Raw genomic sequence first — 19,569 nt, forward strand, 5'->3', positions numbered from 1 at the left:
ACTCCTTAGATTATAATCACTCTTTAAGAGTAAGTAAAAGAGTATTATCACTCTTTTGAGATTGTAATGTGCTGTTTCTCTTGTTGAATTATGTTCAGTAAAACAGGAAGAGTGTAAAAGAGAGTGACAGTGTTTTATAATTCATTTTGGATTCAAATCAGTGAATAGGAGTGAGTAAAAGTGTTTTATCACTCTTTGTGGATTCAAATAATGCTGTAAGTGTATTAAAAATGAAAAATAATAATGTATCACACCTACAGAATTATTTCAATCCAAAAAGAGTGATAAAACAGTTAAACAGTTAAGTTATAAAACTCACTCTTACAGAGTAATTATAATCTAAAGAGTGATAAAACAGTTTTACTCACTCGTAAGTAGAGTGAGAGTGAGTATAAACGCAAAAGAGTGGTAAACACATTGATGCAGTGTAATACTTTTTAATGAATCTCAAAGGAGTGAGTAAAGGTTTCAAATCTTTAAACCCACTCTTTGACTCTGATTCAAATCATTGTAAAGAGTGATTATTCCCATCTCTATTTCAGAGGACGTGGAAGGTCCTAATTCAGTGGGCCAGTGATCCTAGCGCAGCGAGAACCGTTGCACGAGATAACTCCATAAGGAAGTGGCAACCGGCTCGGAGTACTTCGGAGAACGGAAGTTGGTGGCCACATATGCGTTTGTTTTCCTGCGTTAAAAGTTCCAAAGTGTGTGTTGTAAATCATTTTTCGTGATTGTCAGTGTCGTGTTCTGCAGATTGCACTATGTCGTATTGTACAGCCCCTCGTCGCACGAAACTACCACCTTAGGTGCACAAGGAGATTTTTATTACTGGATAAGCAATGTCCTACTGGAAGGTTGGTGTCTAAGAAAATTTTAAAATTCTTTATCAAAAAACATACACACACACACTCACGCGCGCACATACACATACATCCATACGATTTTTATGTAGTTTGTAACAGAAACAGTTGAGTACACAGATGCGTTGAATGCTGCAAACAGTTTGCGTTCTACACACTACAGCGCCACAATGATGAGTGGGGCGGGCGGGTGGGGAGACAATTGAAAAAGAGAATCTAGTTACTTTACAAGCTAATATAATAACTAACCAGCAGCTGGTTTTTGGTTTTGGCCCATTTTGTGATTTTGCAAAACATTTTTCCCTATTGTGTTCCCTACTAGCTGTTTTGTGTTCCCTCGAGCTGTTCCTCGGCCCTAACGATACTAAACGATTTGCGCTGTTCCCTGGCTGTCCTTTTGGTGAGTTCGCGATTTACCCTATTACATATACTAAGAGAAACAACAACAGAAAAAAAAACAAACATCCCTACTGTATTATCACCCTATCTGAGTTACCCTACTCCTCAATTGCCCTTTTTTCAATACCGGACGAATAACCGCGACACGAACACGCGAGATAAATACGATAATACGAACGCGACGACGACGATGAGTATACACGATCACGGCGAGATTTACGCGAGTTGCACCCGAATGTGGTTTTTCCTTTATACGATCCCTAATATACGCGACGCGAGGAAACAGACGATCGGACGAGAGGATAAGTTGCACGCACAATAATGTACTATGTGTTTTGTGAGGAACGACGACCCGATTTAGAATTGTGTTCAGTGGCTTTTTCTTTTTCTTCTTCTCCTTCTTCTTTCTCTCTCTCTCACTGTTGCTTCTTAGTTTCAAGCGGGTTTTTGTTGTATGGTTTGTTTTCTTGTTTTCTATATTTGTTCATTCTTTTGTTTAGTATTTCTGTATTAGTTTCTTTTTTTTCCGTTTTTCCTTGGTACGATTTCCGTCAGTTAATTAAATAAATTACTATGCTTGAACGAAAGTTGACCACTGTTGCGCATACTTTTTCTTCTCCTCCATTAATAACAGTTTTGCAAAAACGATGCAAAAATGTATTTTAAAACAGTACAAAAAAACAAAAAAAGCTGAATCTTTTCAGTTTGGACAATTCAATTAACGAAACGAGTATTAGAGTATTGGAGAACAAACCATTTTGTTGTTATGTGGTTGTATGGAGCACATGGTATATCACAACAATTACGGCGGTGTGCGTTTGATTTGTTCGATTTTGATCTGTGGTTTTTATGTTTTCTTTTAAAGTTATTTTTTTCTTCCCTTGCATAATTCGATATTTAGAACATTTATAAATTCCCTTCCTAGATCATCAATCCTTTTACACACAGCCTTCTTTTACATTTAAATGAATTTCCTTTGTCATATTAGAGTTACAGCACTGTTCTTCGGTCCCGCCACATATATTACCATTCTTTCTTTTTTTTTTTGTATTAATTCTACACTTTCTCTCTCTCTTTCTCTTTTTCTTTTGCAATTAAATTCTACAACACTGCTGTGGGAGGTTTGGTTTGGCATTGGTTTTTGTAATATTTGAAACAATCAGGTTCATGTGTCGTTTCTGAGAATCTAGTTTTTAATAATGTATTTATAGTGGTTAAAACAAATAGTGAAAACATCAACCATGCAACGGTAAGACGACACAATATAATAACATACACAACAAAAATACCCTTAACTAGCGCGCTTGCAATGTGCAAGAAAGGAAACAATTTAGTCAAAACCAGTAACTAAGTGGATACTACGTGTGTACCCCAAGAATGGTAAGGTACCTTCTTCTTTGCTGCATCGTTTGGTTTGTGGTTCTATTAGTAAAACCATTTTTAAATTACCGAATAGAGCGCGGGAATTTGATACTGTTGTAAGATGGAATTGAATCATGGGTGGACACTAGCTTGGATGGCGAGGATTTAACACACATTTACGATCAAAAACGAACGTCTAGCTTGGGATAAGGATGCTAGCAACTAAAAAAAAACACATCACAAATGGGGGAGGTGGTTTGGTGGAATCTTTTCCTATTCAGAGGTACCCTAACCTAACAATGTTTTTTTTTTCGTCTTCAGGATTTCGTATGAGTTACACTTTTTGTTTCTTAGTTCTCTACTGTCTGTAGGTGTGCGTGTGTGTGTTTGTGTGGTTGCATGGAAATATGTTCTGGATTGCAAGTTCAGTCTTTTAGAGTTTTGTTAACTACACGTGTACTCCAACCACCAATCGACGGCATTATGTTATGTTTAGCGGATTGTAAAGTTGCGAAGAAAACGTTCACACCATTTTAAGCTTAAACTCTTCGATTTTACCCCCCCCCTGTTAAGGCTTGGTTCACATATATTCCGTGGTGTGTTTTGGGTATATGATCAGCAATTAATAAATTAGTTACGCGCATACCCTATTTGCATGCCCGTTTTGCTAAGGTGTATGTAAAGTTCCTGTTTTTCGTTTTTGTTTTCTCTCTTTGCAGATTGGTATCAGTTTCAGTTTGCTTTAGAATATATTATTTTCTCTCTCCCCCATTGTTGTGCCTTGAGTTTCGTTTGTGGATTTACGGATTTACGCTTTTAAATTCATTTACTATCCCACTGCCACTCTGCCTCTCTCTCTCTTTCGGTAGCTTCTTTTTGCTGGAACAAATAAATAATATCTTTGACTATCCTAATGGCACACACACGTACAGTTCAGCCTGTTGTCTGCCTACATTATCTACACACCACATCTTGCGTGCACCATTGATTTGCTGTTTTGATTTGTACACCGGACGCGAACACCCTTTTTCTTTTTGTGGGCCGGCGGCAAGGGATTGATTTTGTGCAGAGCTGTTAAAACATAAAACCAGTCAGACTCAGTGTTTATTTCCTGTCTTGTTTAAGAAGAAGGTAATCAGACTTAGATTCCGCCAATTCCGTAAATTGATCTATTAGCAAAAGCCGACACAGCGCGGGCTGAATTGCTTCAGTTCTGGGTGTTTTTTTTTTTTAATTTACTTTATAGTTTTGTTTTGTTTAAGTTTCTACAATTTATTCGAATGATTTAACACAAACCACGAAGCATCTTTGCGCTCTGGCTGAACAACACTAATGGTAAATGTCCGTTAATGGAGATTAATAAACTGCAGGACGATTTGAAAACAACAACCACACGCTCCCGCTCCACATATTGGAACAGCTTTCAACAAATTGAATGAAAAACGTAGAAAAAAAAACCCGTTTGCAACGATTTATACAACGTTTTCCTCGCTTTCGCCTCCCCCCCTAAACACGATTACAGTTTAACGAACGAGGTACGCGAGATATTTAATAATCGCACGGTGCGACACGGAGCTTTTTTAAACGCGACCCGAAACCCGACGATAATATAACGCGAATGAGACGACCCGAGATATACTTTTGCGAACGCGAACGCGACGAATATGCTTCCTTGCTTAACTTCTTAACCCTAAGCTGCCTCGAGTTCCCTACTACCTTACGTATTTGTTCCTGGTCTAATAATAATATCACTGCTTCTTGTTTGCCCTGTTTTTTTTTGGACCGGTCTTTGCACCGGATCAAAATAAAAGGAAAGAAAATTGTTACACTTATGATTTATAGATTCCTATTACACAAAAAAAAACACGCACACATAGCGAATGGATGTTTCTATTAGTTTTGCACGTTATGAAGATGCGAAATTTGCTACATCTGGTTCTGTTGCACATGTGCTGGTCATGAAGAATTGGACCACTTTTAGGCTACCTTTATCGTTAAGTTTTTGTTTTTTGAAAATAAAACACTACGGAGAGCCCCAAACCGAGAGCTATATCTTTGCTTCGGTACTACGGAAATTAAGCGCTCGCGGCTTTCTCACAACACTCAAACACTCATTCATCCATCGCATTTTGCTCAATCACACATACTGAGTTCCCTATTCGTTTGTTTTCCCTAGATTCCCTAACCCTAGCGTGAGACCCTAGTAAATTTTTCTTAAAATGTTCCCTAACTTTTAACGCTTTTCTCTCATCCCTTTTCTTGGCAATGTTGGATATCGTGTTCATTTTGGTATGTTTCCGTTTCCGCCCTATCTCCTTGTTTCAACAACGTTACTGAGTACTTGCACAGCCCTATCATCTCTTCGCTAGACTTATGTATCCTTTAATGCCTTCTGTTCTCTATGCTTTCTGATAAACGATTCCTAAAATTGTTTTACTCTTGCCCTACGCTAGCATTACCCTAAACACCTACGTTTTAAACGCCAGAAGTCTCCAATAGGAGAGTATTACACACTCTGGTGTTACTTATTCGAATTTAAATTAATTTCAGTTTGAGTTTTTTCTTCATTTGCTGTTGGCTCAAGTTTGTATGTGTTGATTATATTTTTTTTTCTCTGTTACTTTCCGGGAGGATATACACGGAAGGAATTAGTATAAGGAATTTTTGACGAGTAGGGAAGATGTATGGATGTAACTAAAATGCTGCGCACATGCATATACATACATATATACGTGCTGGCAAACATGAGTTGCAACGTAAATCTTCAACTTTACAATGCTCAATAAGCTGCACAGCTGCAAAGCTTTTCCTGGCAGCTTACACGTTAATGAAAACCAATAACCAAATAAACTATTAGGTTTGATGAGTACTGCCTGCTAATGATGTCCTAGAAAAGGAGTTTCGAAATTATGAAACAATTGAAACATGGCGTTTACATTTACATGCAAATAGCGGTGATGGTTCTTCATACAATTTTGCACAAACTTTAAAAAATCTAGTCCAGTCGTTATTCGATCTTCACCATCGAACCGTGAATGGGGACATGATCATTCCAAGCATATTATATAAAGCGTGAACCGTATGATCACAACCTTCAAAACTAAGTATTGGGATTATTGCCAGATTCTAGAATGATCAAATAAAAGCCTCGCTGTGTAAGGTGGACTGGACAATGCAACTACTACTTAGGGTTTAGTTTAATTGTTCGACGTTGCGTATGCCTATGCCAATTACTATAAGGTGTTTTCGAAAGTCATGTTGAACACTTTTCATCTGGCGTTCAATACAAATGGAAAGAAATAAAAAAGAGCATTAAAGAACATCACCTTCAATCCTTTTATAGCACAACGATATAATTAGATTCGCATAATAACGCCTATGGGACGTAGCAAAGCTTTCCAAAAAATACTTCATCGCTCCTGTTCAAATTCATTGATAAAATTAAACCAGCACATCTGATCATTGCAGTGTTTGTCAAACACGACGCCCGACATTTTAAGAACAGTTTACCAAACTTTTCCAATATTTTCATTTCCTTTTGCGGACCATTTAAATGCCCCCAGTGTGGAAGGAAGAATTAATAGTACTTTCAGTTTCCATTAGGACGTGCCACTCACCGCCTTACATCAATCCGAAGGACGTCCGGCTTAGATGCTGTACATTACAGCCAAACGTTCGCTCAGCTGGGGTGGAAACTGTTCGACGAAACGGCTCCAATTTTCTTCGCCCACTTGCACCTTAAAACCCTGCAGAATCTAAAAACAAATTGTACAAAGATGTGATAGTTCGTTTTGCTTCAATCATCCTCGCTTATATGTTTGTAGCTACCTTTTGCAGCATCTCATGCAGATCCTTCTGTGGTGTCATCCATGATGCGGCTGCATCGCAGAAGAAGATAAAATCAGGCACCACGCCAACGGGATTGACCGTGATCATTTGACACATCCCACGGAAAGCGGAATCTTTTTCTTCATTATCGCGGATGTTGCGCAGCGACGAGCACCTGCATTTTTGTTTTGATTAAAGGTTCAATTGGATATGACTCAATTAATATACTATATGATGAAATGCACCATCGCAAATTTGGTAGCAATAACTGATACGATGAAATCATATTAATTTAACTGAAACTTTGTTCTTTCAGTGGATTGTATAATTGGGAAAATACACGCAGAAATGCCGGGAGCAAGAAAAGGTGTCTCCTTCTAGCAGCTGAGTTGACTACTTGCATTCTACATTTCTACAATATGTCCAAGTGACATAACACGCTTGTTGAATTAATTCTCCGTGTACCAACAAGTTCAATGGACACGTAAACAACACAAAATGAAATTTGTGTAAAATAACAAAAAAAAACCAGAAACTAATAAATTAAACATTAGACATCTTAATCAAACAACATTGGACAAAAGAAAAAAAAAACATTCGTGTCGTACTAAGGTTACCACCCTGTTAGGAGAAATTAATAAATATGACAAAAAACGATGACGGTATTTGCGAAATAATTTAGTTACACACCACTGTCGCACAAACTGTTGTAATGAAGGAGCCACTTCTAAGGGGCACACGAGACCTAGACGCCCAATTGTTATCGCTGTACAGGAAAAGAAAAGGAAAAGAGAAAGAAAAACAAAACCAATAGTAAACAACATGGAAATGGCATGACAAAACTCATCGATCATACGGCATGGCTGGCGGGACGAATGATAAAAAATTATGGTTGCACACTTTTCTTATCATTATCCCTCAACACTTTTCGACCGTAAATAGAATAATATTTCTACAACAAAACCAAACTGCTAATGCTGCCCCGGTAACAGAGAACACACGTATCAGACACAGAAAATGTTGCAAACAAATTGATTAACGTGATCATCGCCTTTCGAGTTCTACAGGGTGGCCTGCTACATAGTGATAATCGATTTTTTTTTTTAATAATTTGTAACCCAATCTTTTTTGTAATATTGTTTCATATTTTGAATCAAAATTGGATTAATTTTGATAACAATTTGAAAATAATATCGAATAAGGTATCTCCACAGCTAGATGCGGTGAAACAATTAAGATTCCATTTGGACTGATTCTGCCCCTCAAATTGATGAATGATTCATCAATTGATTCTTAAGTTGTTGATGAATAAAGTGCTTTATGATAAAATTTCTGATATTCCGTAACAGTGCCGATCGGTGTTATCTGGGGTTTCACATTATTAAAGAAAAACTTCGTATCTACAAACTGTGTGGAACACCCTGTGGAACACATGGGCTGCAAATTTGTAAGCAAATACATTACACAACAGGAAACACAAATATAAAATGGTCACGATAATATCACAGGCAAATAGATAGGAAAAAGTGAACCATACAAATTTGTTCATCATGTTTAAATGAACAATATAAATTTAAATTATGTGTGTTTGATATTTTAAAAAATGAAATATTCAACTGTAGTTTACCGCGAGACGTGATTTACTTACCGGTATTTTCCAACAAAGTCTTGGGTGTGTTGGTATTGTTGATGATTTCAATTAGCGGCCCCAACACCAACGGAATGTACGGCTTAGTATCTTCCACTGGGAGGGAGAGAAAATGGTTACATAAAAAGGTTTGCAATAAGCTTGTGTATCGATAAATAAACTATTAAACTACTCTTACAGCCTCATATACTTACTCAGTTTAATACTGATCTCCCCAATAGCCCAAGTCGCATTGTTACAGACGGAAATGTACTCCGGGTTTAGATTATGGCCCAGAATCGGCAAAAAATCGGCTATGTGTGGGTGTACATGCTGGAAGCATGCTTTCGTCAAATCACCTAAAAGGGCGAAGGATGATTGGCGCACCTGTAGGAAGGATGAAACAATACAAGCGATTAGTTTCGTTTGGAATGTATAATGTATAAACACACAATTCGTTATTTATTACCTCAGGCATCGAATCTTGCATGCACTGGTACAACAACTGCATTATGTTGCTGCTCGAAACCAGCGACTCGATGTAACAATCCAATCCCTCCGCCAGTCCCGATAGCAAATCCAGCGCAACGATCATAAAATCTTTGTCCGGCTGCTCGAACTGTGTCGGGTTCGAGGTGCTCGCCACATCTTGAATCAATGTTTGCTGTATCAATGATATGCATCGACGGTAGACCGGCTCAGAGTAGGGCAGAAAGCCCGAGTGCAGTGCCGTGGCAACGCTGGACAGACACTCGAGCAGCGGAAACAAATCTTTGTCTTCGTCCTTGAGATTGTTCCATTTTTCGATCAACGGTGGCATTAGCATGCTTATGTATTCCGGTTTGTTCAGATGATGTCCGACCGAATCCGCCAGCGTACCGATTGCATCGTACAGAATAAGCAGATTTTTGTGCTGATACTTCCGGAAGGCAAACACAAGCGTATCCAGTATAAAGCCCAGATACGGCACTAGCTCAGTGCATGCTTCCTCCTCGAGGGTAGCAAAAGCCGAACAGGCCGCTTCCTGTACGCGCTTGTTCGCATCCAGGATGCGTTTCAACAGCTCCTTCATCAGCGGCTTCAGATACTGATCGTGCGGCTGACTGACGACCCAATGGGCATAGCGTGACAGCGTCCAGCAGGTGATGGATCGTACGAGTGCTTTTTTGTCCGACAAGCACACGATCAGATACGGAATCAGCTCGGGCAGATGTGGCACCATACCAGTCATGCAGCCTTCCGCGATCGCACCCAGCGCCAGAATGCCACTCTCCTTCACCAACCACTCCTCGTGAAAGAGCGTTTCCTTCAGTATGGGCAACAGGATCGGCAGGAATTCGTCCTTATAGACGTTTGCTAGCACGTCCAGGGTGGCCGCACTACACTTTCGTAAGTTCCAATCGGACGGGTTACTGTCGTCATTCATATCAACGTACGGGTCATCGATGTCATCGTCATCATCGTTGCCTTCCATTGATCGTACCGCACTGTCGCTGCCACTAGTACCCGCACCGATTGAAGGTTTCTGCGTGATCGTTCGAGACTTGTGGAAACGTGGCTTGATGTCTTCCTCGCGGTCCGGAATCATTTCGTCCTCCTCCACATCACCCTTCAGTACCATGATATCGATATCGCTGTACTTCATGCCACGCACCAGCACCGGTACCAAGCGGGGCAGATGGGGCGTCAGCACTTCCTTGCAGATGTTCTGTTCGGCAAGCGATAGCCAGAACTCACAAGCATTCAGTGACGTTTCGTCCGAATCCTGCGTCTGCACCAGCATGTACTCGATAATACTGTTCATATGTGGCATCAGCCGATCGATACGCACTTCCAGCAACATTACCAATCCCCGGCACACATTCTTCCGCACCTCGCGATCATCGTCCGACGAAATGTGGAACAAATTTTCGATGAACGTGTCGATGTGTACCATCAGTGCCTGGGTGCGATTGACGATGAATTGGTTGATGCAAGCGATCGCGTACGACCGAATGCTCGGGCTCGAATGGCGGAAAAACTGCAGGAACTTTGGAATCATGACGTTCAGTGGACGGTTCAGCGCACTGCTGTCGAGCGTGTCGGCCGAATCTTCACAAATTTTCTGCAACGCACCAAACGCACCCTCGCACACGATGTAATCCTGCGAATCGAGCATATCGCATAGCGTTGGCAACAGTGCCGGCCAGTTCTGTAGTCCGCCCGTATTGGCGATGGTCGTGATGAGAATTCCGGCCGTCGCTCGTATCAACGGTGACGGATCGCTGAGTGCCATCAGACATTCCTGCTTGATGTACTCCAGGATTTCCGGTTGTAGCTGTGCACCGTGGATGCGAATGTTGTTTTTCAGAATCAGCCCAGACAGCGATCGAGTCGGTTCATTTTCGGAAGTCAGTTTCGTCAGTACGTAGATCAGATAGTTGTTGAAATCCGGATACTGGTTAAGTTCTTCCAATTTCTGTAACGATGGGAAAAAGTGTGACATTAAAATGAGTACACTTGCCCTGTCTGGGTGCGCCATCTACGTACCAGCTGCACGGCACGTTGTACCATATTATCCTTGGATTGTGACTGCTTCAGCAGTGTGATGATCTGGCTCAGGCCATCCGGTTGCGGTTCCCACGACATTATGCTGAATATTGGACAATCCAATCGATCTGTTTATGCTGTCCACCTTTGCCTTCCCGCTTTGTTCTGTATATCACAAAAATGCTACTGCTAATGCTGACCGCACGTTTGGGGCCAGAAACCGTGTAAGCCCAATCGTCGCAATGATAAAACTTGTAACTAATCTGCCACTTAAAATATGTTGCTGCTCCCTTATCGAACGCGAATTGTTAGTCACTTAATCGTTCGTACGATCCGGGAACTGTCTCGAAACAATAGGATAAAAAGATGTCGCCCCAAAGAAAAGCGTGCCTCAGTTGGGTGCTTCTGTCAGCCAGTTGCTTTGCACGGCTGGTGTATGTACCTGTGTTCGGTGAATGCGAATGCGTGCACTTTCCAAACTCTTCGCAAAAGCTTCTGGTATAGTTCTCTTCCGCCGACCCTCGTGTTGCTACGAATTGTTGCACTGACTCGCTGGTGAAAACTTGCTTCACTTGAAGCGTAGAACTGTGCCAATTCCTGACAAAATGCAATCTTTTTCCGCCGCAAAAATTTCACCTTTTTCCTTTACAACGCGGGCGACTGTCAATTTTTCTATGAAGAAAGAATTGACGTTTTTGACATCCATGTGACAGCTGTTCGGTGAGAGAGGCTGTATCATAACCGTTTGGGATTGAAATATTTCGCGGTAGCGAAGGATGTTGAAAATCGTTTCTAACACGGTTTGTATCGCATAAAGTTCATCCTAAAATTAGATTTGATTAGATTACTATTTTACCACGGCAAAATGATAATGATAACATGGAAACTACTATGTCCAAACAAGAATTTAATTTTTTGGTATTTTGAGTGAACGGTACTGTTGGCTTTGACATTTGTGACAACGGTCAAAGTTTGTTTACGTGTCGACCGGGTCGATATTTTGCATGAAACAGCCAATTTCTTTCTGTACTCGAGCAACAACCGCATCAACGGACACAGTTTTCTGCACAGAAAGCTATGGCATCGAAGTTGGAAATAAATATTCGCAGTTTGATTGCACAGTGCGAAGAGATTGTAGCCGTAGACAAACAGGACTGGCGCTTGAAAAAGTACATTCGATCGTTGGACATCATGGTTGAAGAGTTGGGCGAACAGCCGGAGTAAGTTAAAGGGTGCGGCTTATGCTTCGGGCGATATGTTGAATCGAGCCTTCGTTTTTGTTTTGCAGTCCACCGGAGGATAAATTGCTAGAAATGTACCGAAATCAATGCACCGAATTGAAGCAGGCGTCCGGCTATGCTGAACCTTCGGCGTCAGAGAAGGAACGACTCCGGTACAAACCAAGAGCCACGGAACCGATCGGGGACGATGTAATGCGCGAGGTTCGACAGTTTCAAAAGCAGTCGTTCGAAAGGGAACTACGTAGCGAGCTATTTAATGGAAACTTTTCGACGATACGAAGACGCGCCGGCCAGAAGGTAGCGGAAAACCTGGAACAGACGGTTAAACAATACTCAACGGAACAGGAAAAGCTTGCGGAGGATATGTTACGGGTAAGGTAATGATTGCTAGATTATCTGAATAGGCTTCACTAACTTTTCTCTTTTGCATTTTTCAGTTAACAAGAAATTTGAAGGAACAGACAGAAACCGCCAACAAGATTCTGAAGAAAGACACTGAGGTATTTGCTAGGAATTCTATTCATGTATCTTCTCGGACAGAAAACTCATGTGCATTTGTATCATTTCGCTTTTACAGATCGTATCCAAATCATCTAAGCTAACTGACCAAAACACATCTTCGCTTACGACGGAGTCATCCAAGCTGCAGGAAAACTCGAAGAAGGCGTGTAAATGTTGGATGTGGCTGATGATAGTATTCGTTATAGTGACATTCATATGTAAGTACAAAAACTGTAAAATCGCATTTAATTTTAATGATTTCTTCGACACATTTAAAACTGGTTCCTTTCTTGTTTCAGTTATGGTAATGTTTATGAAAATAATGAAAAAGAGAGTGTACTAGGACACCATGGTTAGCGATGGTAAAATAATTATTGGTTGCGGGGACACAAACGGGCAAGAAGAAAAGACAACGCATCAAAGCAAGCTGCTACTGCCCTTGCTGCTCTTAAGCTAGTTTGATCGGTTGCACAGGACAAAGCACGAAATTGAAGTGAGAATGCTGTGTTGTTGTTGATCAGTATCTGCATTTTTGTTGTTGTAAATTGTGGCTTTATTGAGAGTATGAATAATATACAAAACTAAACCCTTCTTTTGTAAAGATCTGCCTCGATTACGTTTCTGTCACATTGTGTGATATTGGAGGTACTTGTTGCGGAATGTTTCGGCTGTGAAAACTTTATTACTTAACAGTATAAATTCGACCCTGTCGCTCGGTCCTGGCGGCGACAGCCATTGTGCTACCATAGTGCAACACGCGACTCACATACCGTTGTAGGCTGGACCACCACCACCCTCCGGTACCACCCAGTTGATGTTCTGCGTGATGTCCTTAATGTCGCATGTTTTGCAGTGGATGCAGTTCTGCGCGTTAATTTGCAGTTTCATATTGCCGCCCTCGTCGTTTGCCACGTACTCATACACACCGGCCGGACAGAACCGTGCTTCCGGACCATCGTAGATGGTTAAATTGTTCTTCACGGGGACAGTATCGTCCTTCAGCGTAAGGTGTGCTGGTTGGTCGCCCTCGTGATTGGTACCGGTCAGCGCAACCGATGACAGTAAATCGAACGTTAGCTTGCCATCGGGTTTGGGATACTCAATCGGTGTACATTCCTTGGCAGGTTTTAGCCGAGTGTGATCTGGCGATCCATGGTGCAACGTCCACGGTTCACGACCGCCGACAAGGATGCTAAAGCCACTGTACGCAACACCTCCATACAGGCCAAGTCCGGTGTGGAAACTGGGACGAGAGTTTCGAACTTTGTAAAGATCTTTCCATACGTACGATTCTTTTATACTGTGAAAGAGAGAGTTTCGAAATAATATAAACGTCAGTCACAAAGTAATAAAATGGAATTCCTTACCGATCTGGGTAGTCTTTAGGTTCCAGGCCAGCTTTCTCTTGTGAAGCCCCAGAAAAGACAACGTCGCAAGCACTTTCGGCCGCCAACATACCGCTCTTCATCGCATAATGACTACCCTTCACACGTGGCACATTCATGAAACCAGCACCACATCCGACCAAACATCCGCCCGGGAACGTTAGCTTGGGAATGCTCTGAAATCCTCCCTCGTTCAGGGCACGCGCACCATACGCAATACGACTACCACCCTCGAACGTGTCCCGCACTTTCGGGTGTGTTTTAAAACGCTGGAACTCCTGGAACGGGCTCAGGTATGGATTAACATAATCCAAACCAACCACAAAGCCAACCGCAACCAGTGGCGTTGGCTCATTCAGATGGTAAAGAAACGATCCCCCGTAAGTGTTCTTGTCCAGCGGCCAACCGATCGTATGCTCCACTAGACCGGGTTTATGATTTTCCGCCTTAATTTCCCACACTTCCTTCAATCCAATACCGTACGTTTGAGGATCGTTTGCCGCGTTCAGGCCGAAGCGTGACATTAGCTGTTTGGAAAGATGGCCACGGCATCCCTCGGCAAAGATGGTTGTTTTCGCGTGCAGTTCCATACCGCGTGCGAACGTATCCTTCGGTGCACCATCCTTACCGATTCCCACATCACCCGTCGCAATACCTTTCACTGAACCATCCTCATGGAACAGTAGCTCGGCTGCGGCCGTACCGGGATAGATTTCCACACCGAGTGCCTCCGCTTGTTGGCCGAGCCAGGCAACAACGTGCCCTAATCGTACGACGTAGTTCCCCCGGTTGTCCATTGGCCATCCGGGAAAGATTGGAATCGGGAGTTTGCCGGACTCGGTGAGGTAGGAAAATTTGTCATGCGTTACCGGTGTGTTCAGTGGGGCGCCCTGTTCCTTCCAGTCCGGGATGAGCTCGTTCAGAGCGACCGGATCAAGGCATGCTCCAGACAGAATGTGTCCACCTACTTCGGCTGCCTTTTCCACTAAACAAACACGTAGCTCTTGGCCCTTTTCAGCAGCTAGCTGTTTTGCACGAATAGCCGCTGAAAGTCCTGCTGGGCCTCCACCGACGATAAGGATGTCCGCTTCGTCCACGAAGCGTTCCATGTCGACCTCTGCGAAACATGAAGTTATTATTATATTCCCAGATAGTCCGTATCTCCTTGATTGCTTACCTCCCCATCGTGCATCTTTATCCCGGGGATGGATCGTGTAATGGGTGGTTATTTTCGGGAATTGTGCCGAAACCTCGGAATAGTAACGAGCCTGCTGGCGATTCAGTATCGTTCGAGCATCTGCAAACGAAACGAACTCTATTACGCCAGATTGTGAAAATTAACCGCAGCATCTCGTCAAAACATTCGCGCAACGTCGACCAAGGTCAAAGTCCAATGTGCACCTCAAGGAATCGCCCCGGCACACTCGCTAACCTGATTCACTTTACTTACACTTGGCAATGTTTAGCATGTTTCGAGCCATCCTACTTCCCCCCAGCACTGGTCGTGCACAGGCAAACGCGTCGTTATGTAATTTAGTGACCTCCTCGCAAGGTATTAAAATTTAATCCCGCACCGTGGGTTGGGAGAACTCTGGAGCAAGACAAGACGGTCTCTGCTGATGTTGACACAAATACCAGTTGATCACTTCACGCACAGAACACCAAACAAAGTGCGTTCGATCGCACTCGTATTGCTGTGACAAGCGAATTTCGATGCAGTTCTGTAATCGGCTTCGTAATCGGACTCGTTTCGTATCGCTGACCAGTTGAAGCGGTTCCAAAACAGCTGAGCGAATGTATTTGTTGATTAGCAAGAATGATAATTCCTGCTTCTTTTTCTTCCTTTTCTTGTGCTCCTGGGTGAACGAAATTGTGCCACGGAATGCCAATTTTCTGGTCTCACCTATCAGTGTTAGAATATTTAGAAAATAATGTTCAGCTCGCGTTTATTTACAACATTTTGCACAAATTCCACTACCGTTTATTTACATTGAAAAACATTGAAACAAAATTTCCATTTGTTGCTCTGCCGCATAGCTGTCAAACGTAAGACGTCAGACGTTTGCATGTCAAATTTAAATGTTGCTTCGTAAAAACCGGTAAGAAAGCATAATTTTTGTACTCTCAATGTTATGCAGCAGATAAAAGTATTCAAGTGCAAGTATTTCATATTAGTGTGTTTATCCGGCATCGAAGAAGAATGACGAGTTCCATACATCCGTTTCTGACGGGCTATAGATACCTTAAACTCCCACAAGGCACCTAGGATGAGGATCAGTTTTTCTCACGTTCATTTATGCTTAATGTGGATCTTCAAAAATATTTCTTTTTTCTCAGGGCTGCAAGGTCAGTTTGAATATTTGGGTCAACTTCAGCGGAATGCTCCCGATGCACTTGTCGCCCAGAAGACGGTCGTCTACGAAACACCGACAAACGATTGCTTCTCAATTAGCCTCAAGTGGTGGCTTTCGGTGGCCGCATTACACATGTTTACGGCATGTTGTGTGAGTAATAAAACCACCAAAAAATCAAACGCCCGCCCGACATGTGGCGACATCGCGCGATACCTAACGCGGCAAGTGGACGCTTCCGCTGCGTGCGCACGGTGCCGGCGTCGGTGACAAACGCGCAACGATCGTGAAGCATCCCGACGCGGAACGTCCTTGGTGTAATTAGTAGCACTTAAAATTCAATTACCCGCCCCGACGCGACATTCGAACAAGTTCAAAAGAAAGCGCTGGATCGGGTTTGTTTTTTTGGGTGACTGAAAGCGTACGTGTTCCTGTGTCGGCCATTTTTCCAACAAATGGCCAGCACACCGTTTTCCCACCGGCATCCTGCAAGGGATGCCAGAAGTTTGTCCATGTTCAATATGATTCCCGCGTTGCATGATCGTGCGAGATCTGTACCCTGGTTCGATGGTAGGGCACCGCCTACTATGTGGTCGGTGTTCATGCACCTCACTTCCGATGGTAGGGTTTCTGTTTGTTTTATTGACTGGCCCTTACTGATCGGAGCCGGAACAGGACTGGCGGGGAAATGGGAACCATCGTTAGGTCCCATTAATCACCTTCACCCATAGGTACGGTATGTCCTGGTGCAGGGTTTCGTAAATGTGTTGTTAGTTTTACGACTCACCACAACCGTTATTAGCCTCGGTCATCTTCTACTGGCCGGTTCTGTGGATGGATGGGTCGACTATTTTTTTTTAATTCTTTCTAGTTTCCATCACTCCTACCCGATGCACCTTTCCTCGGGGTGGGCTTATCCGTTGTCCGTGTGTGCGGCGTTTCATTTCGTGCCGTTTCTGGCAAGTCATAATTATAATATTTCACCGCCCGTTCCCAACTTGATCCTCCCCAAAACGTTTCAGGGGATTCTTTTTTTCTCTCTCGCTGACCTGCTGCACTGGCCGGAACCGTAAACACTAGATTGGCAAAACGTGGGCACGATTAAGCTGACGGAAGAATGATCCTCATTATCGGGACGGAGACTGACAGAATGACTTCCTGTTTCTGTGTCTGTCCTGATGATTGTTTTGCAGCCCGTCTGGCTCTTTAGTAGGTCACCAGGATCGCAGTGATGGTTGAAGATGTTTGTTTTGTCCCTTATGGTAATTAAATAAGAAAACAAATAGGGAATAAATATCACAATAGCTTGACGATTTTGGGAAGATATTATGAAATCCAGGATCTTGATTTTTATTACAAACAAACAAGGAATGGATCTTATGGATATAAAATTACTAACCTTAAATTGATTTTCAATTCTTGTGTAAAATTTAAATCATCTTTCCGACAAGCCAAGTAACAGAAGAACATAAGCAACAGCAGTTTTTTTCCTACCGTCCTTCTCACAACTGGCGCAACGTATTTTTTCGTTTCGGGCGCGACAGACTTCATTTTTCACGGCTTCATCCCTTGGCCCGCGCCTCCATTTTGAACCCATCCCGAGGGGACCCGCGAGCAGAAGGGAGAAATTTAACAATTATTCCATCACTGTGGTAATTTTCAGTTGTGAACGATAACTTCCCAAATTGTGAGACCCCCCAACGATTGACCGTTGGCGAAATGAAATATTCTCGGTCTGTTCGCTTTTGCCCGCTGTTCCGACGTGTTCGGCTGGCTGTGGCCCAGCGCGCCCAGTCTTGTTGTGCTGTTGAGCCTCATCCAAACGGCTTGTTAGCGCGCGTCGAGCGCTCTGGGCGTACGGCCAGAGAAGATGGGGGCTTATCCTGCCGGTGTCCTGCTGCGAATGAGGACGGATCTTTATCTTGTGCTCTGCTCCCCCCTTTTTATCCGTTCGTATCGGCCACCCTCATTTACGGATCGATTTGCCGATCGGTAATAGAGTTGCTGTTCTTACGACATTTGGCGTATCGTTTAAGGGGCTCTTCATGCGAGTTGGGATGGTTGACGCGATAGCAGAATGGGCCTATTTGGTCTAAAGGATGATAAAAGGTGCACAATAATAAGTGGTTATTAATTTCGTGCTTATCTACGCTGATGTTGATGCGTGGAAGACTTCCAAGCGGGATAAGATAACGGATCAACTCGATAGAAATATTAATAGCATCAATTAGAAACATGCAAATCTGATCTCAAGATACTGGGAAACGGAAGACTTCTAAAGCGAATTAACCTGCTTGCAATAAGAATGAAGAATTATTAATTCTTACCATTGACTGTATGATGTTTGAGGAAGTTTTATCACAGGAAATCCTTACCGTGTGTAACGGATGAAGACCTTGAAAGCTCTTTCTCTTATCAAGGTGCTAGAAAACTTTAAAAAATCTTTGCCGGAAATGGCAATTCCTAGAATAATTTGGCTCATTTAATCTAGGGTTTGTTCCGGATGTCTTCGGTCAATTCGTTTGTTTCGCTCTTTTTTTTGCCCAGCATTGTTTTGTTTTATTATCAGGAAATTCCCCAAGTGCTTCCGGGTCTTTTTTTGCGACGGTAAGTGGCACGCAGGGTACATCAGCTGTACCCGTGTCCTATTCTCATTATCACTGCACAGGCAACATGGAATTTCCAATACAAAAACATACCCAAAAACCAGTACAAACCATAAATGCTTCTAGATCACTTTTGCTTCCGCAGATACGAACGACCGGAAGAGCGCCCAGCGACAACGAAATTACCCGTCACCGGACAGTGTCCGGAACGTTGTAAAGTGCATGTGGCAAATACAAGAAAAAAAAAAGGACGAATGGTGGAGGTGGAGGTGATTCGAAAAACAAACAGCCGGCCCCGACCCGGAACGACCCCGGTACCACGGGGCGTTGGCGCCATGAAGTGCAATTTTCAAATTTGAGAAAACTAATACCTCTCAAGTGGATTTGTTCACATATTTTCTGCCTGACTTTTAACACTCGACACCGGTGTCCGGGTCGGGTGTTTTGGGAGTGTTTTAGATTTGGCAATTTTTGCTGTATTTTCCCTCGCGTATCTTCCTGTCATGCCCCTGGTGCTGGTTCTAGATGTGGATTTTAGACTTCTTTTGGTTTGGTTTGTAGACTTTTGCTGCGGACGGAGCGAGACCCCGGGTATGGGTTTTTAGTCCGGAGCGAGAGCTCTCGAACCAGAGCAGGCGTGGTGGAATTATAGGTTAGGAATTTCCCATTTCGGACGCACCCGCCCCGTCGCCAACTGGACACGCTTGCGAGGTTTGAGGGTCGTTGAAAGGTTTATTTATTTATTTCCGTGCCAGGTTCGAATCCTGTCCACGGCGAGTATTACGGCCGGGTCCTAATTTTAGCCCAAAACCAACAATCTGTCCATTGTTGAGACGGAAACGTCGCTACTTGACCGACCGGTGAAACAAGGTGGGCCCCG

The 19,569-nt window shown here is 42.9% G+C and overlaps 3 protein-coding genes across 4 annotated transcripts; 1 reads left to right on the forward strand and 2 right to left on the reverse strand.

The window, feature by feature from the left end:
- Positions 1-5,471: 5,471 nt before the first annotated feature.
- On the reverse strand, positions 5,472-11,243 carry LOC128300736 (transportin-1). 2 transcript variants are annotated; one of them, XM_053036909.1, is made up of 8 exons: positions 10,610-11,243; positions 9,577-10,469; positions 8,546-9,543; positions 8,292-8,463; positions 8,098-8,193; positions 7,140-7,215; positions 6,450-6,624; positions 5,472-6,376 (listed from the first exon to the last, which is right to left on the reverse strand). In XM_053036909.1, exons 1-8 carry the CDS (start codon positions 10,702-10,704, stop codon positions 6,269-6,271), a joined length of 2,613 nt encoding a protein of 870 aa, XP_052892869.1. In that variant the 5' UTR covers positions 10,705-11,243; the 3' UTR covers positions 5,472-6,268. The 2 variants fall into 2 exon arrangements, with proteins under 2 accessions (XP_052892869.1, XP_052892868.1); XM_053036908.1 differs by having other exon boundaries at positions 8,546-10,534; positions 10,606-11,243.
- Positions 11,244-11,600: 357 nt separating this feature from the next.
- On the forward strand, positions 11,601-12,963 carry LOC128300627 (vesicle transport protein USE1). The gene is made up of 5 exons (XM_053036753.1): positions 11,601-11,825; positions 11,894-12,218; positions 12,284-12,346; positions 12,424-12,565; positions 12,647-12,963. Exons 1-5 carry the CDS (start codon positions 11,683-11,685, stop codon positions 12,688-12,690), a joined length of 717 nt encoding a protein of 238 aa, XP_052892713.1. The 5' UTR covers positions 11,601-11,682; the 3' UTR covers positions 12,691-12,963.
- Positions 12,964-13,041: 78 nt separating this feature from the next.
- LOC128300625 (electron transfer flavoprotein-ubiquinone oxidoreductase, mitochondrial) lies at positions 13,042-15,409 on the reverse strand. The gene is made up of 4 exons (XM_053036752.1): positions 15,183-15,409; positions 14,910-15,029; positions 13,715-14,849; positions 13,042-13,647 (listed from the first exon to the last, which is right to left on the reverse strand). The coding sequence occupies exons 1-4, from the start codon at positions 15,211-15,213 to the stop codon at positions 13,110-13,112; spliced, it is 1,824 nt and encodes a 607-aa protein (XP_052892712.1). The 5' UTR covers positions 15,214-15,409; the 3' UTR covers positions 13,042-13,109.
- Positions 15,410-19,569: the final 4,160 nt, after the last annotated feature.

The sequence above is a fragment of the Anopheles moucheti genome, chromosome 3, assembly GCF_943734755.1.
Source record: "Anopheles moucheti chromosome 3, idAnoMoucSN_F20_07, whole genome shotgun sequence".
NCBI lineage: Eukaryota > Metazoa > Arthropoda > Insecta > Diptera > Culicidae > Anopheles > Anopheles moucheti.